The sequence below is a fragment of the Diadema setosum genome, chromosome 11 (assembly GCF_964275005.1).
Source record: "Diadema setosum chromosome 11, eeDiaSeto1, whole genome shotgun sequence".
Lineage (NCBI taxonomy): Eukaryota > Metazoa > Echinodermata > Echinoidea > Diadematoida > Diadematidae > Diadema > Diadema setosum.
This window is the reverse complement of record NC_092695.1, coordinates 27618768-27645307: the sequence shown is the minus strand read 5'-3', so window position 1 is coordinate 27645307 and position 26540 is coordinate 27618768. Positions and strand designations below refer to the sequence as shown.

General features: G+C 38.8%; 2 protein-coding genes across 3 annotated transcripts; one reads left to right on the top strand and one right to left on the bottom strand.

Annotated features, from left to right (window-relative positions):
- Nucleotides 1-1151: 1151 nt before the first annotated feature.
- LOC140234672 (WD repeat-containing protein 55-like) lies at nt 1152-13915 on the bottom strand. Of its 2 annotated transcripts, none has more exons than XM_072314706.1 (10): nt 13794-13915; nt 12497-12654; nt 9356-9544; nt 8876-8982; nt 7000-7097; nt 6403-6563; nt 5383-5489; nt 4207-4306; nt 3235-3404; nt 1152-2164 (listed from the first exon to the last, which is right to left on the bottom strand). In XM_072314706.1, exons 2-10 carry the CDS (start codon nt 12614-12616, stop codon nt 1912-1914), a joined length of 1305 nt encoding a protein of 434 aa, XP_072170807.1. In that variant the 5' UTR covers nt 12617-12654; nt 13794-13915; the 3' UTR covers nt 1152-1911. The 2 variants fall into 2 exon arrangements, with proteins under 2 accessions (XP_072170807.1, XP_072170806.1); XM_072314705.1 differs by lacking the exon at nt 13794-13915 and adding an exon at nt 13388-13495.
- Nucleotides 13916-16521: 2606 nt separating this feature from the next.
- On the top strand, nt 16522-26429 carry LOC140234618 (asparaginyl-tRNA synthetase-like). The gene is made up of 9 exons (XM_072314645.1): nt 16522-16639; nt 17733-17830; nt 18446-18578; nt 19467-19565; nt 20036-20073; nt 20476-20542; nt 21118-21249; nt 23040-23164; nt 23513-26429. Exons 1-9 carry the CDS (start codon nt 16625-16627, stop codon nt 23655-23657), a joined length of 852 nt encoding a protein of 283 aa, XP_072170746.1. The 5' UTR covers nt 16522-16624; the 3' UTR covers nt 23658-26429.
- Nucleotides 26430-26540: the final 111 nt, after the last annotated feature.

Here is a 26540-nt window from a genome sequence, read left to right as displayed (position 1 = left end):
TGACATTTTGAAGCATTTGTGGCTACTTGTTGGCAATGTTTTGCACATGACTGTCGGAAGGTTATGTTCAAACCTGTATACTTAGTGATCTACCTGAATTCCGACGTCATGATTGGTTACACAGCACTTTGAAAGAAACTGCCAAGTGAATTTTTGTACTACAAAATAAATATTTTATTCATCCACAAAAAGCAACAAAAAAAAGTGTCACAGATAGGGAATTTTTTAGGACAAAGCCAATGTGCACAAATAGAAGTGCAGTAATTTTCCATTTAGAGGCACTTTCCACTGAAATTGTCGTTATATGTTAGGAATTGTCTGCAAGGAAAGGTAGATTTGACTGTGATCATTTTTGTTGGTTATCTTTGCTGGCTTAAGGTATCAACATTGAAAATAAATTTGTAATTAATGTCCTGTGCCCAAACACTTGTCTGTGATACAGAACAACAGTATTTTTTCTAGTGTCGTCCATTTTTTTTTTCAATACAGTTCGTATATCCCTCTGCTGCGACTAAATCTAATTCAAGTGTGAAATTTGACTTTGTGGTTTCCTACTATATCATACCCCGAGTGCACTAACGGCAATTTGTTGCAAGACTTGTGTTTAAAGTATACTATATCAAGATAAGAAAACAACCATATGAAACTTTACAGGTTTTTGTCATTCGGAGTATGTTTATTTGTTAATTTGTTTGTTATATCATACACTACACTGAGCAAGCCAGTTTTCATAATAAAAGTGAACTTCACCAGATCTCTGAAAGGCATTTGCGTGTTCACTTCTTCCTACTGAAAGTTACTTTTTGAGCATGTGTGATGCGTCATCACAAAAGTCATATTATGAACAGAAAATAATTTTTTTTTTGTTTTTAGCAGATATGAATTTGTCAGATGTTAAGCTTTTAATTGCCATATAATTTGCCTTACTTCATCATAAGGAAAATATTTTTCAAAAAGAAGTTAGAAAACTGTTCAGGTTCTATTGCCATAGTACGCTTTACATGCATTTTTCTTCCGGACTTTATGGCCGGAATTCATAAAGGTGGTACAATTGAACCATGGTTTAAATCATGGACAATTTGTATGGAGTGCCAAATGTCGCATGGCCTGTTTCATTATGAAATCAGTCATTTCGTTACGAAACAGGCCACGCGACACTCGGCGCTCCATACAAATTGTCCATTGTTTAAACCATGGTTTCAATTGTACCACCTTCACAAATTCGAGCCTACAAAGGTAACGTGATGACGCGCCACATGTGTGTGTAAGTGTTGTTGTTATTGGCTGTGCTGGAGGCCAGTGTAACTCGCATTCTGGAGGTACTTTCTTTCCATTACAGATTTTTACCTGGACAGAGTATTAAACTCTGGAGAGCTAATTTCTAGTATATAACTGGGTTCTCACCCCTGCAAATTTACTCAAAGTTTGATAGGAAAACTGAAGTCAACTTATCATGGAAATGAATCTGTTGGTAGTGCCCTCTCTCACAGATTTATGTCCATGTTTTTCTGCAACTACAAGTCACCAAGAGTGTACACTCTAGTTGGAAAAACAAGGGGGGGGGGGGTTGGAGTTGGACCAAAACAGTCTTACTATCTGAATGATTGGATGACATGAAAAAATTCCGTCAAGTGGAATAAAAGAGCGTATAACATTTCTCTCATTACAAAAAAATATATGAAATATATGATGTCACTGTGGCGGCTGGTTTGACAGAGGTTGATGGATTCCTGATTCAGATTGTTGTCCCGAGCAGCACAGAACAGCCAAATGCAACAGTCACACAATATTTTTGTCAGTGGATATAAAATTAGGCACACGCTGATCAAAAAATATACACAAAATCCCTTGCACCATACAGGGTGTCCAATATTTTCCGTGACGCCCTTCATGCCAAGATGTTGGCGTCAATCATAAATCGGAAAAGAAATTGTCGTCTTTCCCTGATTCTGTCAGTCTCCTTGAGGCGTCATGTTTGCCCGCCTTGCCCCGTGGGTCCACGCTTGTTTTCTTCAGGTGTTCCACGCCCCAAAATCGGATCTTCTCCTCGAGCGCGCACGAGGCCAGGTAGGCCGAGTCAAAGGAGACGGCCATGCTCTCCACCGGAAGATCGTTGTGATCGCCGACGATGCCCAAGAAGCGGTTTGGTAGCACATGGACGGCTCTGAGTGAAGGCAGCAAGGTATGGGACCAGACAATGAGATTGAGTGACAAAGAAACTTGCTTTTCTTGAAGTTCTCCAGCATACACACACTACTCAAATTATTTTGCTTGTGTCTCATACAATAGAATACCCAATTTGGCATGGAACACATTCATGACATATATACATGTACTTATCTCATTAATGATTCTTACTGTCACTTGAGTTGTAACTGATTTCCACAAATCCTCCTTATACAAGAGTGTTCCTGCAAAACTCAGCATTAGAATGCCATTTATTACTTACATCATGACACTAACCATTATAGTTTGGATACAATGTTCCATGTGAGAAGAAATAAGCTGAATTTTTATTGTACTCAAAGCCAAAGTGTCATTAACAGGGTGTTTTTAGCCTGCATAATGTCGTTTTGTTTTCCTCAAATACATTGCCTTGGCCTAAGTCTAGATTCAATGGCCTGAAATATGGAAAAAACAACATTTCATCATGAACAAACAACCTCCCTTTTGTCCTAACATCATTATCACTACAACATAGTTGAATATCGATAGTGACTGTTGAGTTAAAGGCGTGTACAGTCCCTACTTGAATGCTTTCTTATTGGGTCTGTTCACACACACCCGAAACTAATGGTTTTCCAACCGGAAGCTGATAATTCTTGTGCAGGGCACACGAAACTGTTGCAATCTGCATCATGATGCAGAAATCTGTCCATCTTGACTATTTTTGGAAACCCTCAAGATAATTTGCCTCACGCAGCCACTGTGAACATGCAAAAAAAGAAAAAGAAAAAGAAAGCCAGATTAAAAAAAAAAAAAAAAAAAAAAAATCCAATCATGCAACTTCCCTCACTAGGTCACACAAGGTGAGGGTGCCCAGGGTCATGCTCTGGTCATTGGTTAAGCATGTTCAGGTCAGAGATTTTAAAAGTTTTGGGTTCTTCTTGGCCATGTGTGAACAGCAGCCAATTAAAATTGGTATCACAATCCAATATCCAATAAATCTTGCGTGTGAATGGACCTATTGTGAATGCCTCCGTATTGTGAGAATTCCTAATGATACGAGCTCACCTTATCGTTCCATCAATACACCCAGTGCAGAGGATGTTATCTGTGACTGGCACACAGCAGTCAATTGATGAGTGGTGCCCAGGAAATCGGTCACTGATGTTCCCAAACTCGCCCCAGTTGAAAATGTTCAAAGCTCCATCGCTGGCCCCACATATCACCTTCTGCCCTTTCTACACAAAAAAAGAAGAAAAGGACATGACACGCAGCCAAAAAAACTCAGATAAGTTTAACTGCTAAGAGCAAATAAATGTTCCCAAATTTTCTTATTTTAAAAGAAAAAAAAAAAACCAAAACCAAACAATACCAGCACAGATACTGTACGTATAGATAGGACTACATTATAGTGCTTGCAGGATTCATTTATTTATCTCTTTGTAACATGTTAGCAAGAAACTTTTCCTTCAGTCCTTACCACAGCAATATCTCCCACCATCACATCTAATGAGGATTTTCTTGAAATCAAATTGTGATTTACAAGCATCATGACCACAGGCATGTGGCCATTTTGAATGATAACATCAAACAATCATCTCAACCATACTACAAGTAACCAAAAAGAAATTTGACCCTTTCAAGTTTTAATGTCTTAAGCAGACTTGTGAATCTAATAAACTCTGAAAGTGTGGGTACTACTGATACAATAGAGGCCTATCTTGAGAGAATTCTATTGATGTAGTGACTCTCCTGTACCAGAAAGAGTCATGTGGTTATTTCATACTTTGTATAAATCTAGAATAGCAGCAGACCTTTCAAAATAAATCTGGAAGTTTAAGCTAGACTAACTGCCTTGTTGAAATGAGAAGTTTCAGATTATAATTCACAAATGATCCCAGAATCTACTGGGATGGCAATGGACAAACTTATAAAGATGAAACTTCCATGGAGATTTGTCATAGCAGAGTAAAACATGCTTTGCTTCACTACTCAGCATCAGAAATTAACCAGGAGACCTCACCAGGTCACAGGACAAACCTTCACGAGTGCAGACGACAGCAGCTCACTGTTCACATGCTCCGACTGCAGATCAAATCTCCGCCTCCTGACGTTGAATGACGAAAGGGTCCCGTCGCCACTGGCAACATACAATCACACAGTACACAAATCATAAAGCAACATGTACCGAAGGCATTGCTTAAATAGTTAAATGACAGAAGAAACAAAAGAGAAAAAAAATGCATGAAATAACCACATTTGCATAATCAATGAGCTCTGATTAAAATACCACTAATGCTTGGCCTAATTTGAGTATGCATTCTCGTAGAGCAATTCAGACAAAATGTGCATGCGGAATTTGGCAGTGATCGGACAAGCAATAGCCTAGATCTATGGTTAACGTAGGCTAAATTCATCATCATCAACAAACAAGTATTTCAAAGCAATGCTCAGGGCATAAAATCTAAGTAGGATTATTGTGCCTAATTAAAAAAAAAATACTTCAAACACTGTGCAAAGAAGGAAGAAATGCATTATCAGACTTCTAGTAGACAGTCATATGTCTCAACCAACTTTTATCCAACAAATGAAGCTGTACAGGTAGCTCTGCTGTATACGCAATCTCCGTGTATGCATACCAAAGCACTACGTTGACTGCTTTATCTAAAAAAAAAATAATATTTTGAGGAGTGGAAGTTAATGAGATGATTCAAGCCCTGTACTCTATGATGCTTTCACATGTGCATGCACTGAAAATGTGAAATACGGCATGTGAACATCATCTTTCGAGAAAAGGTTCCACTGACACCTTGCATCGTCATTTACATATGTAAAAATCCCACATTGAATTTCCTGTAATGTTTCTTATTGCATGATTAAAAATAAATTGACCTGAATTGAACTGAATAGATATCTTTTGATCTTTGTGACTGATATGTAACCATTTCACCAATTCCACAAACTGTGTAATCAACTGCAGAATCAATTTCAGTATGTAATTTTTGGTACACTTGTATACCAGTTTTGGCACAGGCATTACATTCTTGGAGCCTGAGGTAAAGCTATCATGTACAGTAGCAGTGAGATATTTTAACACAGGATGAGAAGGTGCAATCAAATCAGTAGCACTGACTGCCCCTTCTGTTTCTCCCATATGATAAATAGACAAACAAACCATTTAATGAAATATGGACAAATCTTTGACTGTGTTTATACCTTGTTGCTAGGAGAATCTTCTTGTCTCTACCAACCGTCAGGCTGCTGATGAATTCCTCATTCTCTCTCATCTCCATGACAGCCCTTGGCGTCCTCATATCCCACACCTGGACAGGCACAAATATTTGATACAGTGCACTACCATTATAAAGAACACCGCTATAACAAAAATCTTGTTACATCACAGTAAGAATTCAATTCTCAAAATTATCATCTATATATCTTTCTACACTTTAATGTTCGGCTATAACAAAATGTCGATATAGCAAAAGAAAACTGCTGGTCGTGAGGACTTCGATATCACAGGAGTCGCCTGTATTTGATATTGTGGCTCCCTCTATACAGTGCTAATCAATCGATTAATAATACCTCATGACATTATTATTATTACTTTTTTTTTTTCAGAGGACAACTAGATCAACAGAGACCAAGCATGCAGCACTCACTTATGAATCTACCGTTTTCCTGTTTAGAGGGAAATAAATACTGGCAAGGAGTTTTTGTTGACATACAAGGTAATTGAAACATAGTAATATATCTTCAGTGTAATCACACAAGTATCCTCATAGCAAAGGCTACTTGGATGCTGGGGAATATACTACATTAAGATGGGGACGGGGGAGGGGTGGGCACACAAAAAGTTTCTCATGGGCAATTAGTTGTTTTGTTGTTATCTCTACAAGAGTCTTTGTGTGGAATGTAGAGACAATGGAAAAAAAAAAAGAAAAGGGCTACTACTACCAAACTTGTACATGTTCAATGTTCAATGCTTAACTTCATGACAAAATATTAATGTGGCTTGAAAATATCAGGGCATCTTTGAAGAAAGTATTGAATAGGATTGTAACCTATGAATTGGTCTCCTCTTTCACATCTTTTTGAAATAAAGTTTGATTGAAAGGAATAACTTGCAGAAAAAAAGACACTGGGTATACAACAAAACTCGGACAAGACCAACATTCGAGTCAATTTCTTTTCATCTATATTTCTAGTGACGGCAAAACAATCCCTCCTCCCTACCTTGAGATGGCCATCATCATCTCCTGTAGCAATCAGATTTTCATCAACCAGTGCCAGGCAGTAGATCGGATGTTCATGCCCCTTCTCTATGCACTGGCCCACTTTCCCGGATGCAATGTCAAGCTTGCTTACAGATTTGTCCTTGGACACTGAGAAAATTGCTGAAAAGAGAACAAAGGTATATGCACAGCATTATTCATCCATAAAACAAAAGGTACTTGCAAGTCTGTATTATGGTCAGGTATTGTCATGAAAATGACCAAAGAAATTCAAGAAAGGGTGGTAATGAAAGTCAAATTTTATCAGCCTAGAAACAGAAGAACTTGCAGCTTAATATGTTTTAAGAGGGACTTTGTGAATGCATCTGGTTTTCATATCATATTTTGAGAGTGAGTGAAATTCTGATAGAAGCCAAAAGTGTCACACACTTCTAGCTTTCAGTGGTCCTAACGGTCAAATTTACCAGGACAAAAAGCACTGGGCAGCCATTGTACACTCTTCTTTAGAGTGCTCACTGCTCTCATGTAATAACTGTTTAGGGATCCTGTCTTAAGGGAAGCACACTCATTGTTACTCGAGTGAAGAGAGCCCTCTTACATTGACCATCGTCTGAGAATGCCAAGGCCCTGCATGCCTTCTGGTGAACCTCTTCCAGTAGAAGCTCCTCATTGGGTTCCTCTGCAGAGTAGGAATAGCTGAAACAAATACAGGACCAGAAACAAGTGAGTAAAGCCAAGAGTGTGAGCAGACTGAATTTTTGTGCATCCATATCATCACAAAGTAGTAGATGTAATAACAAATGAAAACAATAAAAGTGCTGGTGCAAATAGGTGTCTGTCTACTAACTAGAAAATGTTGACATGTTTGAACACACAAGTGAAGTGGTGTAATCGAATTTGGTATTATTGCTCTTCCATACAATATACTTCATTACAGTGTAAGCTGAATTAAGAATCCCTCCTGCAATGAAAAAAAAAAAAAAAAACCCACAACAATATACACACACATATATGCAGAAAGCAAATCAAACTTAATTTGTAATGGGTAAAGGGTGCATACATTGGTTACATAATGTATAAAACTATATTACAAGGCAATAAAAATACTTAGTAACCTATTACCATAAACAAATTAATATAAAGACACCTGAGGTGGGTGACAGCATAACAATAAATTGTATAAATCATCATAAATTTCAGTTGATGCCAAATTTGGCAACCTAATCTGGGTATCACTTCATTGGCTTACCTGTACAGAAGAAGAATGCTAAAACAACTAGAAATGTCGCTACGGCGACTGGTGTATGCCTCCGCCATAATACATGGTTCTCCTAATAGGTCTATAGTACAATGTCTTGACAATGTGTGATGACAGTTTCACACAATTGGCAAAATATTAAAATGACAGGTTTGCCACAAATGTGCTGAATGTTCACTTTCCTAGAACTAGGTTCAATTGGATGAATGATTAAAACATCAAGAGTGCAGGTATTTGGGGGAACTGATGATTTTCACTTGACTTTTGACCCTTTTACAAGTTTATGCATTGAGTAATTTTCAAGGTATTGAGAAAAAGTATAATTTCAGTATCAAATGGTAAAATAGTATTATCGAAACCTGGCCTTTGACCTTTTACCCCACAGTTCCAAAGAGAATCACTGTTAGGTAGAACATGCATAAATATGTAAGTTTCATGACAATACCTTGAGTTATTTTTGAGATATGGAGGAAAAAGTGCAATTTAGCACTTTCACTTGACCTTTGACCTTTTGACCTTTGACCTTTTGGCAAGAAACTTCCCACAGAATATATATTGGGTTATACATGCATACATCAAGTTTTAAAAAAATCCTTCAGGCACTGCATAAATATAAGGAAAGTAGTTATATTTTGAGGAGTTGACCTTGACCTTTGACCCCTGACCTTTGACCCATGACCCCCAACTTCCCTAGATAATCACTGCCCATCGGTACAAGCATATATACTAAGTTCCATGAAGATACCTTGAACCATTTGCGAGATATGGAGAAAAACATGAAATTTCAATTTTTTTTTTCACAAAATAACCTGTGACCTTTGACCTTTGACCCTGTGACCCTAAAATCCACACAAAGTATCATCCCCCAAGGATATACCCTCATACCAAGTTTGATGCAAAACCACCACACGGTTCTTGAGATATCGACAAAAACAAAACGGGACGGACGGACGTACGGACGTACGGAAGTACGGACGTACGGAAGTACGGACGTACGGAAGTACGGACGTACGGACGGACGGACGACCGGAAAACATAATGCCTCCGGCCACTTCGTTGGCGGAGGCATAAAAATCAATGCCACAAAATCAATGGAATTGCCCACTGAAGTTATCCAATGATGCTAAGAATTTCTGATACCCTTCGTGATAGGTACATAGAACCTCCATGTCAAAACAAGACTGTAACAGCCACGCTAATGATCTAACATACTTACATATTGATGGAACCATCTATGAGGCCAGCAGCTAGCATGTTTCCCTTTGGATGAAACTTCAAGCACGTCACACTCTCTTCACACGTGATAGTCTTTGGTAGCTTTACCTACATAAACAAAGGTCATGGGGAGCTACTCAAAACATCAATCCATTACAATTATAATCCACAATTTACCGTACTTAGTTACTGGCCTCTGCAAGTATATATGTCATTTCAAATGATCTGCAATTCTTTCCTTTACCTAACACTATCTTTTTTCTGTTCACATGAACATCTATGAACACTGAAGAGATGCTTTTTATAAGGTTATCAGAAACACTTAGTGCATTGAATGAAAATAGCTTTTAGACTTTGATATTTCAAGTCTTCCAGACACACAACCTGTGGATTTCCTGGTAATTCGAAATCTGCAACTTCAATGTTTTTACATTATAATCAGCATGACATGATACAAAAGATAGATTTCATTATACTGCACCTCTGGTAAAAATCTATTTTCATCAGCTTCATCGTCACTGTCAGCGTCATCATCATCACTGTCGTCACTGCTGCTATCATCACTGTCATCACTGTCATCATCATCCTCATCGTCATCATCACTGCTATCCATCTCCTCAGACTGGTGCCCATTTCTGGATGTCCCTGGCTCTGATGTACTCTGCCCTACCTGAGTGAAATATTTGAATACTCCTTGAAATCCTTATTTTCCTTTGTGTTAAAAATGAAATCAAATAGCCATACGGCTTACAACAAACAATTAACATGTTCTTTGAGATTTTCTTTTGCTGTCTTTGAACACTAAGTTGTCATGTTTTTTAGGTATTCTACGAAAAGTTAAAGTTACAAAGTTTTGTTTATGCAATCCTGTTCAGCAATTGTAATCATAACATATTTCAAAGACGGCTTGTGACACTTTATATATGAGGAGCAAAACTTTAAAGGAAATTTCGTAATATGTACACAGCATTCCTCTTCCAAGATGACGGCTGGTAATAAACAAATCATTCACAGCACCAGAGGAGACAATGTAATTTTTGTATGCACTAAACAAAGTTAGGCGAATAAAATCAGCAAGATATAATCAGCACTATGAACACATGACATAGCCATCAAACAAAATAAAGGCCAAGTTCTCTTTTGTAGGCTGATAATAAGCCAGTTCAAAGTTGCATCCTGAGCACGAGTAGATAAAGGTCAAGTAAAAACACAAACAAACAAAAAACAAACATAAAGAGCAAACAGAAAGATTTGTGATGAATATTGTCATGGATAGCACCTGAACAGATTCTTAATGTTGCAGCGAAAGAAAATTCTGAACATGCAAGCGAGCATGTTAACAATAGGGCAAGTCCAAGATAAGGTCCCCTCAGAAGGCAAAATGTCATCTTTGCTCAATATTGACATGTTTGGTATCATTTTGAAGCTTATGAGTTGAAGTTTTGATTTCCGTGGAGGAAAAAATGATTTAATGTAAATTTATGCAAATTTCAAGGGCTTCATTTGCATGAATGTGAAAGACAGCGTTATGTATGGGACATTTATAAAAATTCATATTAATTCAAAGGAAAGCAAATAATACTTGATTAATATGTGGACAGAAGAAGTTCATCACATAGTTTAACTTGGTATGAAAATTTAGGGATTATGCAAATGATTATGCAAATTAGCTCGTGTCCTATCATGAGATGTCCCATACGTAACAAAATGAGGTCATTTTTTTAGGTTTTTTCTGAAATTGCTAAGGTTATTTTAATGCCCTTTTGGAAAGTTCTAATTTATTGTTTAGAGAAATTAAATACCAGAGAAAAAAGAAAAAAAAAGTAAAAGAAATATTTTTTATTGGGCATTGAAATAATGTTACGTATGGGACAAATGCGTTACGTATGGGACATCCTCATACATATTGCATGTGAATGCATGTAGCTAGCTGGGAAGGTCTCTCAGTACACAAATGGTCAATCATCCTGAAGAAAGCATCCCAACATTGTAGCTACTTTTTGAGTTATAGACACTTGAAACAATACATGAACTTGACTGAACAATTTTCAGAAAGGGGGAGGGGAAAATGGCAAAATACACAATGAAAAATCAGCATTAAAGGGATGGCATAGTTTTTTTGTAGAAATGGGGATTCAGTTTTCAACATTTAAAGAGATGATTGGAAACCAATTATATGAATTACTTAAGAGCATAAAATCCTAAGACTAGAGGTATTCAAAGTTTATGTGATGGAGATCCAATTTGAAATGGTTGTGATGTATAGAAAAAAAAGTAAAATTATTTCATTATTATTAAATTATTATTAAATTATTATTATTAAATTATTTTTTTTATTGCAAGTGATCCACAAATTGTCCTTATTCAGTTTTCAGTAGTAGCCACAACAAAATTCATGGGTATACATACTGAGGTGTGACTCGAATCAATGACCTGACTGCTAGACAGACATCATCTACTCGATCACTGGGGTTCCACGCAGCAGGTATTGCTTATTTATTAAACTTAATATTTCTTGTGTCAAGTTGTTTTTTATTGAAACTAAATGGCAAACTGCCCTTCATCAATGGAAGTAAATACTTTAAACTATTCAATTTTTCAGTAGTAACTGTCCTGATAAAAATAGGGCATACATACTCAGGTTGGTCATAAAAAAAAATATAGAATATGATTGAATGTGATTATGTGGTAAATATCTGGGGAATATTGTTCCCTTGTCAATCTGGATCAGTATTTGAGTAATTTCAACTGATTCCACCTCAATAATTATGCAAAAATTTGTTTATGGGTATTTTGCAAAATTATTTTGCAAAATACCCATAAACATGGTTCTCCACACACTAAACGAATGGGGGACAAAGGGCATGCATACCCAGGTTGGTCATAAAAATATAACAATATGATTGAATACGATTATGATGGTGAATATTTGGGGAATATTGTTTCCTTGACAATCTGGATCAGTATTTGAGTAGTTTCAACTGATTTTACTTTAATAATTATGCAAAATACCCATAAACATGGTTCTTCACACACTAAATGAATGGGGGACAAACTGTCCCATACGTAACTGTCCCATACGTAACATGTCATGTCTGTCTTTAATTAGAATCTGTAATTAGAGCTTTTTGCCTAATGACATGAAACTTACCTGTGATAACCTTGAGTGTTGTGACTTTCATCACAGTGAGTTACAACTTGTAGAACGATATACTTTCAGAGAGTTTCGAGGTTGAAAAAAATGTAAAAAAAACCAAATTTTTTCTGGTCCCATACGTAACGGCACATATGTTCTCTTCTAGAATATAATTATCAAGGTCATTTTTCTCAATTTTTTACATGATTATACTTCTTCTAGATATCAATCACCATGATGAAGTTCAATATAATCAAAGGCCTTTAACACTATTTTTCAGGTCATAAAAGTCTCTGAATGTCCCATACGTAACGTGCGCATTATCTTGGACTTGCCCAATAATAACATAAAACTAAAAATCAAGTTGAATTACTTAGCTTTACCACTATTTTGTTTCAATGGTTTAAAACCTGGGACCATTTAAACCACTGCTAACTGCGAACTGGTCTATCCTACATACATACACTGGTCATGTGTGAGACTCACCGATCCATTTGTAGATGGACCGGGCACATCCTTATTGCTGTCGTCACTCAGATTGTCTCCACACTTTTCGCCTCCATCCTCCAGTGTGCCTTCACCTGGATCTGAATCTGATGATGACATTCTGTTTCTTGCTGCAAGCTGGAATGCTCTTTTATAGACTAAATAATGAAACAGAACATAAATTTACTGATGGAATGTTTTCCACTGTGTGTACAACACGTGTATGTGTGTGTGTGTGTGTGTGTGTGGGGGGGGGTGGTCAAGGGTTATAGTTCTCCACCCCCCACCCCGGTTGGTGAACAACTTGAGTTTTGAAGAGTTGCTTTGGCACTTTTGTGCAGTATGACATCAAGGGGCAGCTCCTAGACAATATCAGATCTATATACACCAACAGCAAGAGCACAGTTCGCACCTCTAGTGGACTCTCCAACTGGTTCCCCGTATCTTCTGGGTGAGACAGGGCTGTGTCCTCTCCCCCCTGCTCTTTATCATATACATGGACCAGATTACAAAGGAGGCAAACCCAGATCTGGAGGCACTTAGCGAACTTTTGTTTGCTGACGATCAAGCCATAACAAACGACAACAAGGATAAACTACGGGAGCATACAGACCAGCTCAACGCATGCTGTGAGACTTATGACATGAAAATTAATGTGGGTAAGACTGAAGCCATGACACTCAATGGTAGGCGCTACGGATCTGTCCTACATGTACATCATAATATTAAACAACAACGTATATCAAATGTTTCGGTCATCTCACACGGATGCCACCCAACCAGCCAACCTTTAAATACAAGCTTACAACCTGACACTGCCTGAGATTCTCTGGTGCGAGAGCCAGAGGCAGACCAAGGCAACGTGGAGAGACTCGACTCTGTGGCAGATACCCTGAATGCTCATGTCATGATATGTCCCTTCTCCAGGCTACCCGCCTTGCAGCAAACAGACGCTTATGACCATGTGGCATGTCTCCCGCCCGACGCCCCCGACGCCCCCGGGTACAAGCGGAAGGAAAAAGCAAAGTAAAAGTAAGCTTTGGCACTGTCAAGTGTCTGTATATAAACTACAATTATCAGAGCTCTAGCTCCATATAGATCTAGACATCTATCTATATCATCATGATCATTTGACGCCACACACACAAAACATTTTCACAACACAACAGCTTACAGAAAATTCAACGAATGGGATTGGGAAAAGAAAAGGAATAAAATATTTTTCTACACAAAGAACACTGTTGCATATCAAACTAAAATTTAACGATAGTTTCTGTAACAGCTTCTTTGATATTACCTTTAACCCGAACCGTCAACCAAACTTTGTAGCTTCTAGTCAACAAATCAGGGAGCAACTGAACATTGATATAACCTTTATACCTCCAGCTGTACTGATGAAGCCCGAACTCGCGAACCCTCTGCTGCGGCGCTGGCGATGTCGATCTTCTGCTCGCACTCCGCTGGCTCGCGTGGTGCAGTGTCGTGTTTGTGTAAAGGCACAGCGCGGCGATAGATAATCATGGTCAATGCATAGTATAAAATCCAGTCTGCACAACCCTTTTGGAATCAAACTATAGTTTTTATACAAACACAGTACTGTAAAGTATATGGTATTTTTAGTAGTTATATATTTTATTTGAGTAAATGTGACATCTTGTTCTCTAATGTATATCATTATTATTATTATCATATAATTTCTTTTAGTGAACTGTTCATTCAAGTTTTGCACGTTTGTATGTAAGACTAATAATGTCAAGATGGCTGCGCCCTGTGTAGGATTTTTATCACATTGTGGGTCGTTTCCGAGATTGTTTGTTCGTGATTGCTCATTTGCAAGGCGCACATGCACTTCATTTTCTAGATCCAGTGTAGCAAGTACCTTAAGCGGTAAGGATGACATCGGCAAAAACATAGAAACAAAGGTAAGTTACCTTCACACTAGTAATTTTCAGTCGGGGGCTCGGTGATGGTTGTGTAGTCCTATATGTAGACTTTCATGTTGTAAGTGAAGTCATTGTATGTATCAATCGATTGTGATTTTCCGCTTGTGTTTAGCTCTAGCCTCTAATACATTGGCCCAATACATTCTAGGCACGGGCAACGGGGAGGCGGAGAGCTAGCGGTATACTTCTGACAAAGTACGAGTCAATTACTCGTTCTTCATCGTCGCAAGAAGGGCCATCATTAACTGGGAAGGGGGGGGGGGGTGCAGCCATGCGCGCAGCCTCCGGCTCCGCCCCGCCCCCTCCACACACACATTGGGGGGGGGGGGGGGGGAGGGGGGGGTGTTAACCTTTTTTTTTTTGTCTTGAAAAAAAAGAAAAAGAAAAAAGATTGGTCTAGAGAGCCATAGATCTCGACCCTTGTACTGGGACCCAATATTCATGATCATGATGGTATTAAATTCAGCATGCTTTCCATGTAGGATGTAATTTAGTCTTCAAGTTAATCCCAGTATCTTTGTGTTACGAATGCCATGATTTTTCTGATGAGCATGTAATTTATATTTACCTGACATATTATAAGCACAATCATTGCATTTATTCCAACCAAACCCTTATATTCACTACAATGCTGCACTGTGATGACAGCATTTCTTATAAGAAACCAAGTACCGGTAGCTAGTATTTAACATTCTATCCACAATTCCTTTATGTCAGACATTTCCTTTTATCTAAATGCTGACATTTCTATTTCTAATGAAGTGCATAGATAATTGAGAAGTGCCAGTGAAGAGTTCTTTCTGCAAGGTTGCAGACTATTTTACACTACCCCCACCCCACCACACACACATTAAAGAGAAGGAAATATGATATGATGTTCAATACCTGTCATCTCCATAGACCTTGATAACTCACAGCTCCTACCCTTTCTCACTTGATAATTTGGAGAGGGATATGAGTGAATGCAGTATTTTGTTTTGTTTTGTATGGTCAGGTCTGTTCTTTCACTCAGTTTTTCTTCCTCTCTCTCTCTCTCTCATAAACAGGCATGGGTAAAAGGACAAAGAGTACACAAGGATGTCATGTTTTTAGACATAAATGATGGCTCATGCTCCAGAAACCTTCAAGTCGTCGCCAAGCCGCACGTCATACAAGACAGCAGGTGATGATAACAACCGAGCATGACAACTGTATACTGTCCTCTGTCTTCAGTTTGTTGATGTTGGGTTTCACAACAAGTATCTGCAACTGTAATGTATGTTTTCAATTATACATTTGTACAACAGTTCTTGGCCATACTGCTACAGGAGTGAAGCTGTGTTTGGAAAAATTTAAGCTTGTGCATCTGTGTACTTGATCGTATTATGATTATATACCTGGTACAATGTACATACTAATAGTTGCTGACTGAGGAAATTGTAACTTGTTGCATACATCCTACAGATATGCCTACAGGTATATCATTCAATTTTTTTGTTGTTTTTGTTATTGTGTTCTTCCAGCAAGCATCAGCTCTATGGCAGCTCTGTGGAAGTTAAAGGTCAGTTAGTTGAGAGCAAGTCGAAAGGTCAAGATGTAGAACTTCAAGCTTCCTCTGTAAACATCACAGGTCCGTGTAATCCTGAGGTAAGTATCTCCCACAAAGACAGGTGTATTTCTTGATGGTTGATAGGTGATGGAGATTTGAAGCTTAGATTTCACATAAGAAATTTTCAAAAGAACTAAAACAAAGTTGGACTTTTATAGAAAGATGAGGGAAAGACTATTCATGGTGACCAGCTCAAAACCCATGAAAAGTCACAGATCAAGATTCTCTGTAATGGACCAAAATATGTCATTTGGGTTGACTGACTTAATTTTTTAAAGTTTGTCTTACCTGGGAGAGTAATCTTTTAGTCTTTTAATGTTTTAATTAATCTTTCAGTACTGTACTGTATTGTCATTTTAATTATGAGTGTTGTTATAATTATGATTACAGTCATATCCATTCAAGGCTAAGGCAAGACACCCGGCAGAGTACACAAGGCAGTTTCCTCACCTGCGCTCTAGAACAGCCACCTTTGCCGCTCTCACCCGCCTGAGGAGCTCAGCGACAGCGGCGGTCCACGCATTCTTTCAGGACCAGGGTTATGTCAATGTTCACACACCGATTCTTACTGCGAGTGACTGCGAGGGTGCTGGAGAAATGTTTAGCGTGATGGTAAGTGACCCAACCAGTACATCAATATGTTGATGTGGATATGTGTATGGATTCGCAACAGTTGAGATTTTTGTTTTGTTTTATTTTGTTTGATAATTTGTGGAGGCATTTCTTCTTTTCAATGATCAGAGATTGCATTATACTGTGAAATGAGGAATGTTTGCATGCCTTTTAATTTTGCAAATTTGGCGAGAGCCAAGATTCTGAAATCAAAATGCATAGTGTGTGAAAGTTCTTAACCCGTTGAGGACGGTTTGATTTTGCTACAACACGCATTTCCCATAGACACTTGCCCGAGTATACTCGGGACTCGTCCTCAACGGGTTAACAATGCTATATGCATTGAATGCCAGTGGCAATTCATAAAAATTTCATGCTGCAAATGTATCGTGTCATTGTATTTCAGTAACTATTTTAACTTGTGAACCAGCATTGCATGTTCAGACTTGTTTGCTTTTATGCTTTCTTGTGCTAATATTGACATAATCATTTCATGATTCATGGTCCGTGTTCAATTTACCTTCATTCCCTGCGAGACTAAGGGCTTGAAGTATGTGCCTTATCTGGTAATATAAGCCCTTGGATCCGTGACCTTTGTTCGGGCGTGTGTGCAAAGATTAACATTATGCTTTATTGCTGCTGCAACTTAATTTTTCATTTGTTATAATGATAAGCAATTAGGTATCATCATGTACCTAAGCGAAGGGCATCAGTTATACAGGTTATATTTGTGTAGATTCAAAGTAATAAGAATGTCAAATTTGTGGTTTTTCCTTATTGAGGCTGTTACTTTGTTTTTTGAGGAGATATTTCATTGATTGCATTGTTATGCAGCTTCCTAAAAGACCATTAGTTGCATAGTAGAAGTACTACACTGCAACCTTTCTTCAGGCACAAATATGTACCCTGATAAATTATTTACTTCTTTATACCACATTGTGTATATTTATTCCCGGTCTTTTCAGTATCGAAAAGTAAAAAAAAAAAAAAAAAAAAAAAAAATGATGTCTATAAAATGAAAAATCCACCAAATGATACACATACTACTTGGGTGTCAATGAAAGTATCTTTTTATGTTGAATCTCAATTTTAGGCACCTGGAGATATTGATGAAACGAAGAGGGATAATTTCTTTGGAGTTCCTGTTCATCTAACAGTGTCGGGCCAACTCCAGCTGGAAGCTGTTGCATGGTGATTTGATGTTTCTCAGTGTTTTACTCTTTCTGCTGCTTGGATGGCACTTCTCAATACTGAGGGTTTTTGTTTTTTTTTTTTTTTGTTTTTTTTTTTTTTTTAGTTTCAACCAACTTCATCATTAACTGGCTAGCTTTGGTTCTCTTTTGGACTTTTTCAAGCTGAATGATTCTCTCACACAACTCAACACAAAGCTGCCCAGTTAGAGTATGATAATGATGTTGGTGTTGGTGATGGTGTTTGTGATGGCACTGATGGTGATGTTGATGGTACACTGTATTTCACACAACTTTCATCACAAAGCTGCCCAGTTAGATTATGATGATAATGGTGGTGATAATAGTGGTGGTGGTGATGATGATGATGATGGTTAATGATTATGATGATGATGATGCTAATGCTGATGAAGATGATTCTGCTGCTGCTGCTGCTGATGATAATGGTGATGATAATGATGGTGTTGGTGATGTGATGATAAATGGTTATCATTGGTAGTAATTTTTTCCCTAAAATTTAATCTGTTGTGTGGTACAGTGTGGCTTTCAGGCGGTTGTGTCATACAGCGTGATAGATAGCGTGTTGCCCTCAGTTTTATAACTCCTTCTCTTCCAGCTCACACTCCAAGGCATACACGTTCGGTCCGACGTTCAGAGCCGAGAAGTCAAGGACGAGAAGGCATCTGGCTGAATTCTACATGGTGGAGGCTGAGCTAGCATTCACACAGTCCCTCAGAGATATTACACAGGTACAGAGTCATACATTCCATACATAGATATAGTTTACTGTAAAGCCTGCATTTTGTACCCTCTATGTTGTAAAAATGCATCACTAATTGCCATCTATGTAAAGAGGTATATGTTTTGTATCCACAGTTCCTCATAGCTGAATAAGATGTGCATGATATTTCCAGTAAAAGGGACATGAAACCCGAAATATGTATGTGGATTAGGTGAAATTAGTAGAACATATCAGTAGAGTTTGAGGCAAAACTGACAATCCATTCAAAAGTTATTGATTTTTAAAGTTTTGATGCTGCCATCACTGAATGACAAGACTACAACAGTTTGTGAAGTCACTGCAGGGCACCAATATAAGGAGAATTCAACATATTTTTACTTTTCTAGCTAATGAAAGAGCACTGACTTATCTCTTTCAGAAAGCAAGCATTTTGCGGAATTCTCTTTTATATTTTCTTTATAATTATCGTCGTCCTGCAGTAACATCATGAAATGTCATAGTCTTCTCATCCAGCAATGGCAGCACTGAAACTTTAAAAATTCATAACTTTTGAAAACATTGTCTGATTTTCCTCAAACTTGTTGCATTCACTTAATCCACATATATATTTGATGTTCATTCCCCTTTAGGGCGAGGAAGGACATAAAAAAGACTATAAAAAAAAGAAAGAAAAGATTGATAGGGATTCAGCTGCCCAGGTAAAGTTGGGCTTCATTCACTTTCATTATGCAGTGATTAAATTCAGATCCTATATGTTCACTATCCCATCATGTTTGAAAATGAAAGGGGTAATGCAATATAAATTTGAGTACACATTTTGATCAATGGAGATAAAGTCTTCACATAACTTTCTCCTCTTTTTTTTTTCCTTTTTTGTTGTCTCTACCAAGAGCAGGTTATGGAAGAGTTTGTGAAATCTGTGGCAGATAGTGTCTACACAAGATGTTCTGAAGATGTGCAATATATCACTGATCAAAATGTCAAAGGTCACCTGGTGAGTTCTCTTTCAGCAAATTCATGTATTTGTACTTAAAATTTGATAACAAAACATTTATGACAAGAACTGTAAAATAAGATTAAATGGTTTCACATACTGTAATTGCTGACTCTCCTTCCTGTTCAGTCGTACAGCAGTTGAAGAAATTTTGAAGAGCACTGATAAAGAGCTGGGTATGATTCCCAGTTGAAAGATTTGAAAAATAATCGGTTATACCGGTATACATATTGAAAAAAAAAATGTATGTAATCTGCCTTTTAAAATCATACCGATGCACACAAAACAGTACTATAAATGTGCTCTCTGAAGTTGAAGATTTTCAGCCAGTCATTAATATAAGGTAGGTTTGTTTGTTTGTTTGTGTGTTTGTTTGTTTTGGTACAAAGGTCTTGCAGTTATTTGGCTTGTTATGTCATTGAAAATCAAGTTTGTGAAATGTCAATCTCTTGCTCTGTCTGTCACCACAGGATGAGGTCCAGCGGGTTCTGGCAAAGCCATTCCAGACGTAAGTATAGCCGTTCTTGGTAGCAACTTCTCTCAGGCAGGTAAAATTTAGAGGTATATGCATTTCAAAGAGCATCCAATGTGGGATCTTGGCCATGGACTGCTGCTGATGAAATCATACTTGTGCAGGTTGAACCAATGCAGTATGAATAGTGTGACTGCAATGGGATACATTTTCTAAATGAACTCTTGAAGAATGGCCAAAATTTCTCTCAGTCGGCCTTTCACCATGTCTAGTGTCTGCTGATAAACTTCAGGTAAACATTACTGACAAAGAAAAAGAAGAGACAGATCCCAGTGCATTTTAAGTACAAAGTAGTTCTTAAGATATCTTATTATGGAATTGATTCTATGATCTGTGATGATGAATATACTTGTTTCATGACGACTGTGTTCTTTACAGATTGTCCTACACTGATGCGATTTCAATTTTAGAGAGACATCAAGATGAATTCCAGTTTCCTCCATCCGTAAGTACTTCATGAACTAAATTTAAAGAAAAAGTCAATATCAATCACAAACACATTTTAATCAAAAGCAGAGAAGTTTCTATGAAATCTTAAGTGCATGTAAATAGATCATAATAATCAAAGTTTTCACTGAGTGTTTTGGAACTTGTGTATAAGGTGAAATATGTAAGACTGAGCATTGACTAAATAATGATTGACATATCAAGTGGACTGAGAAAAAAATGTGGGAGGGTTTTGCATATCTTGAATATCATTTCACATTCAGTACTTGAAGCTCTAGTACAGTTTTTGGAAGTCACAAAAAAAAAAAGAAAAAAAAAAAAAGCCGCAGGACTCGTAATTCTCTGATTGACTAAAAGAGGATGTAATACTGGTATGTTTGCATGTCAAGTTGACAAAATTTGATTGGTATATTTGTTGATTCCAGGATTTGTTTTGTTTTGTTATATGTTGATCTGCTGTTTCTTGTTTGTTTTTTTGTTTGTTTGTTATGGGGGAGGGGGCAATTAGCTGTAAACTATTGTGTATTTGAAATGGTTGGTTGATTCATTCTAATTTGTGCTCTCTCTGGCCAGTGGGGCATTGACCTGCAAACAGAACATGAGCGGTTCCTGGTCCAGCACTGCGGTGGCGTCCCAGTCTTTGTGACAGACTTCCCTGCTGAGATCAAGCCATTCTACTCCCGTGACAATGGGGATGGCAGAACAGTGAGTTCACTTCACCGCAGGAAGGCTGAAGATGCATTTTAGAGTAATTTTAGTGTAATTGAGTGTAATTCTAAAGGAATTTAAATGCCTGCAGCATCTGGTTTTTAAGTTGCATTTTCCCCCAAGATTCTTGATTTAACAATGAAATGTTGAAAGTTGCATTCTTAATTTCTGCATACTTTTGAGTTTTGTCATTGCCATTTGGTGTGGTAGGCCTACAGATTTATTCTATGATTCATTATCTTGTCAAAGACAGAGTGCCACAAAAGTTCCATGTCCCACCCTTGGTCCAACTGTCCTCCTGATTTTAGTACCTAATCCCAGAGCTACCAAGTCTCACGCATTCTGCGTGAGACTCGAGCATTTAGGGTCTGTCTCACAATTTCACGCATGGCACCCATTTTTCTCACGCATCGGGTGAAGTCTGCAACTTGGGCCAAAAAAAAGGAGCATAGCTCAAAGGATTAAAGTGATAGTTGCAATTGAAGTTATATTTCCCTTTTGTCTTTCAAAATAAGTAGAAAATAGTTATGCACCAGATCGCATCATTAAAGCCCCGTTCCACTATCACGATTTGGACCCCGATCTGTCCCGATCTAGCAGATCGGGAGAGAGCGGCAAGAGCGTACGGGGATCGAAAGCATCGTAGCAGCAGCGTGTGGAAGTCGGGGTTGGAGCGGGCATTTTTTCAGATCAGATCGATTTGAACCGGTTCAAAATTTCTTCCCGATCTCCCCGATCAAAATTGACATATTTTTAATCGTACGGCAAGCGGGGAGAGCGCAGTGACAGCGTAAACGCAGCGGGGAGAGCGTAGTGGCGGCGTAAACGCAGCGGGATGAGCGTAACAAGGTCTTTCTGAGCGTAGTAACATCGGCACAAGGACAGGAAGTAATTTTAGCTGTAATTTTCGAAGAAGAAGAAGAGATGAAGAAAAAGAAGAGAAGAAAGCAGCAAAGCAGCTACCCAAAAGGCGAAGAAAGAGAGACTGCACATGATGCTGAAAGAGGAGGAAGAGGACATAGTAGAATTTTGAAGAACATGAAATCATCTATAACTGGAGGAAGACGGACTATAAAAGCAGGGACATCAAGAAAAGGCCTCGGAAAAATCAGCACGTCTTTGTTTATAACAATGCATTGCTGCAAAAGAACCGTGAGTTGAGAAGCCTCTTCGAGGTCCACAGTATATTTCTTCGTCGGTTCTGCATGCTAATAAGTTGACTGACTGCAGATCGACAGTCGAATCGGGGTACATCAGGGCACATCGGGCACTTTTTAGCTCTCTGAATGGGGGGAGAGCGTAGATACAGCGTGCATCGATCGGATAACATCGGCAACATCGCACTGACAGCGTAGCTACATCGTTCTAAAGCGTAGCTGCAGCGGCAGAAATCGTAATGCCTCATTCCCGATCATTGTAGTAAGAGCTTAGCAAGCACGTGATAGTTGTAACTGCAGCGTACTTAGAGCGTTCTAACATCGTACTGTGTCCAGATCGGCTCAGGTTTTACCCGATCCTTCCCGACCTGAGAAAATTGTCAAATCGTAGCGAGAATGGCATAGTGGAACGGGGGCTTAAGAGTTATTATTTTAAAAAAAAGCTCCCTACCACGGGAGGGGGGACACCCCCTAATTCGCGCGCACGAGACGCCGAGTCATGAAAATCTCACTCATAAAAATTTTTTGAACTTGGCATCACTGTAATCCTAACTCTGAGACATAATCCTAATCCTATAACCTAGTACCCCATTGGGTGTGAACCAGCATTTTTCCCTCTTCTCTGGATAGGCGGCAGCTGTGGACTTACTCGTTCCCGGAGTAGGTGAACTAATCGGAGGGAGTCTCAGAGAGGAGCGTTTGGACATTCTCCAGCATAGATTACAAGGCATGGGACTGGAGGACGAGTATCAATGGTGAGCTCAGGCTGTGTGGTAATGAATATTAACTAATAAGTGAATGCTATTTTCAGGGCTGACATCATTGATGCATCTAAATTAGGGATATTCCAGTGAGGTTTCAGGGAGATAACATGAGTTTTACCCACCTTTTATTAGGATCGCTTTGTTTTACTTTGATTTAGCTAGATATCTCAGCCATTTCAAAACCGATTTTCATCAAATAAACTTTGAATTTCTCTTAGAATTGCATGCTCTTTAACATCTTATAAAATAGTTTCTAAGTATCTTACAAAAAGTTTCAAGCTCAATCCTCACCTCAACCAACACTATACCATCCTTTTAATCACCTTTACTTCGTCCAAGGTACCTGGATCTGAGGAGGTTTGGGTCAGTACCCCATGGAGGCTTTGGACTTGGCTTTGAGAGGCTGCTCCAGTTTCTGCTTGGAGTGGAGCACATCCAGGACGTTATACCGTTTCCTCGCCTCTTTGGGTCTTGCAAGATGTGATGGAGCCCACTTATCATAACCAACTCGACACGTGTTCCAAGACATTTTGTATTCCTCGGTCATGCCAACATGACCACTACCTGCTTGACTGTGTCCACCTTTCATGGGTCTTTGATCCAGAGTTTCTGCTACAGTATGCTCTTTGCTCTCAGCTGCTTACGCAAAGAGCCTCACATCATTTAGTTGAGGCGTGAGATACATATGCAACCTGCATCACCAGCTTCATATGGGACTACAGAGAGAAGTGTACGCACAGTCAAGAATCATGCCTTGCTCGAGAGAGACATTTTTTTACCCCCACCTAGTCAGGTTTGCAAAACATAACCAGCATATCGCTGGTTTGCGGGTGGTGGTGAGGCAGTCGATGCTTTCATAGCGGATATCCTAAATACTAGCTTGCAGAGCAATGTATTCTTAAAGTCTTTTTTTCTCATTTAATCAAGATAGAGGAGTTATTTGGGGGTCAGGAAAGAGACAGGGATGCAAGAATGGCACTATCCATCAGATGAGGGATGAGGACAGCGAAATGTGACCCGCTACAACAAAATGATCCTAAAGTCGGGCGAGGTCGATTATTTGAAAATTGCATGACACAAATCCCTAATCTTTCTGCTTTAAATTGATATATAACACATCGTATAAAAACAATCAGCTCCGGAGATATCGATGTTTAAAAGAGAGCATGTCGATACGTCTGGGAAATCACTGTTTCGAGAATAGCGCCCTAAAAGTTCTCCTTGCGACGCAATCACGATCAAAGCACACGCAAGTCAGTTTTCACCTCCGAACAATAGAAGGTAAGCCCTAGCAACCCCCGAAATGCTCATTCAAACACAGCGTCGGCGGTCTCCTCACCAACCAATCAGTGACCAGGATGGCAGGAGAAGCGGCTGGGCATAGCGCACCCTGCCAGCACGCACCAGTCGACTGGGCAGTGTGCGAGCTTCACGCTTCGGTTAGCGGCAAGCAGCAAACTGACCAATGAGATCACTCTGGTCGTTGTTAGGGGCGGAGCCGATGTGTGGCGCTCACTCCAAATGTTCGAACCAGTTTCTGCTTCGTTGAAACGCCAAAAAAACATGGCCCAGAAAAACGCTATTTTTTGGTCTTTCCTTTCATCATTTTGCTTCAAAATTTCGACAGATGATAGAAGACATGTCAGACTCTAATAATATGTCAAATTCAGAAAATTGTAAGTTTTGACCAATTTTGATGCTCTTACTTCAAACTCGATTTTGACGGCTTCGACCGTGCGCGACTTTAGGACCATTTTGTTGTAGCGGGTCACAAATATCTGCTGCTCCTCCTGACATGTCAGACAGTAGTATGTCTGTTGGTGTCTACAGGGTGGCACTAATCTAACCAGGAATAGAATGATGTGGTCACCAACTTTTCTCTTGAAAATGGGATAATACAGTCAACCTGTGGAGGTGTTGTGGCCTAGTGGATAAGAGCGCATGTTTCTGAATCACATGAACATGGCTTGTGTTCTTGGGCTCGAGCCCCACGAAGCCCAACATGTTTACCTGTCTGCTAGGCACTTTGTCCACATTGCTGCTCTCCACCCAGGAGTATAAATGGGTATCCGGTAGGATGAGAATGTGTCTGTGGGTTGATCAAGCATGTGCGCACCTGTAAAACGGTGACTGGCTAAAATTCTCCCCAGGGAGTGGAAAGTGAGCACTGCCTGGGCTGTTTGCGGGAAATAATGTATCCAGAGGCCGGGATAATAATAGTATGTATCCGCTTTAAGCACTCTTACAGAGTGGACTTGGCGCAATATAAATTCTTCCTTATTGTTGGTTGTTGTTGTTGTTGCACTCTTTTGGGTCAAATCCACTTGGTTCAGAGAAACCCTTTGACTTATATGAATTTTGACTAAGACAGTAGAATCAAGATGTTCATATCCATCTGGGGTAGAATTTTTCTTCAACTTAGTCAATTTTTCAACTTGTGGGGGGGGGGGGTCAACTAGGCCAAGTTGACTGTATGTATTTCTTATTACAGTGCTACGTTTCTCGATCACGATTCAACCACGCCGTGATGTAACAAACCTGACTCAAGAAATACTTTCATTATGCTCGCAAAACATGGCGTAAACAGTATTCCAGTTTCGTATACATATTTTCCAGGTGTGTGAAAGGCCAATAATGTACATGTCCATCTAATTTACCAGTGACTGTTTCACTGCATCACTGGCTACCAAGATCTGTGGCCAATCAGATTCTAGTGGTCATGAAATTCTTGATTTTAGTATATATATAGAACATGAAATACAAATGTATATCCTATTCAAAGTGTCAAAAGTTGGAAACACTATAAAATAAAAATAAAAAATAACTTTTGCCCCTAGGACCAGAATAAACAATGTCACTCAAAAAGGGGACCATTGTGTTTGCAGTCCTTTGGATAAAATTTAATGTGGCAAGCATTAGATTTACAAATCTTTTTTGTACAAGCTTATCAGCCATAGATGATGGTGAAGTACTTGAAGCATCTCTTATGTTTAGTCCAGCAGTTGTGCAAGGTTTGCTAACCATCTGCACAGTTCAAAGTAATCTGGTTATATGGCTTCTCAGTGATAATGTCAAGGCAAACTATGTTTCCATTGGGATTTGCTATACTAAAAAAAAAAAACAACAAACCCAACAAGACTAATAGATGTATACTGTACCATCACTTCAGGGAGGCAAAAGTGTGTTGATACTTCATAAAGTCAGTGGAGTAACAGCTTTTTGCCTTTAAACAGACAAAGTTTATATTAAATGCCAATGTGGCAGCAAAATTGACTTACATTGTCAGGAATTTGTTATTTCAGTTTTACATGAGCCAAGAGCTGATTGTACTTGCATGTCTGCGCAACTACATTGTATATGCCAGTTG

What these genes read in the sequence shown, in the direction of transcription:
- LOC140234672 (XM_072314705.1), bottom strand. An exon ending in AAAATAGATTTTTACCAGAG is followed by an intron (nt 8,983 to 9,355) that starts GTGCAGTATAAT and finishes TTGTTTATGTAG; the next exon opens with GTAAAGCTACCAAAGACTAT. An exon ending in ATTCTCAGACGATGGTCAAT is followed by an intron (nt 6,564 to 6,999) that starts GTAAGAGGGCTC and finishes TTCTCTTTTCAG; the next exon opens with CAATTTTCTCAGTGTCCAAG.
- LOC140234618 (XM_072314645.1), top strand. An exon ending in CCCTCAGAGATATTACACAG is followed by an intron (nt 18,579 to 19,466) that starts GTACAGAGTCAT and finishes TACCAAGAGCAG; the next exon opens with GTTATGGAAGAGTTTGTGAA. An exon ending in CTGGAGGACGAGTATCAATG is followed by an intron (nt 23,165 to 23,512) that starts GTGAGCTCAGGC and finishes ACTTCGTCCAAG; the next exon opens with GTACCTGGATCTGAGGAGGT.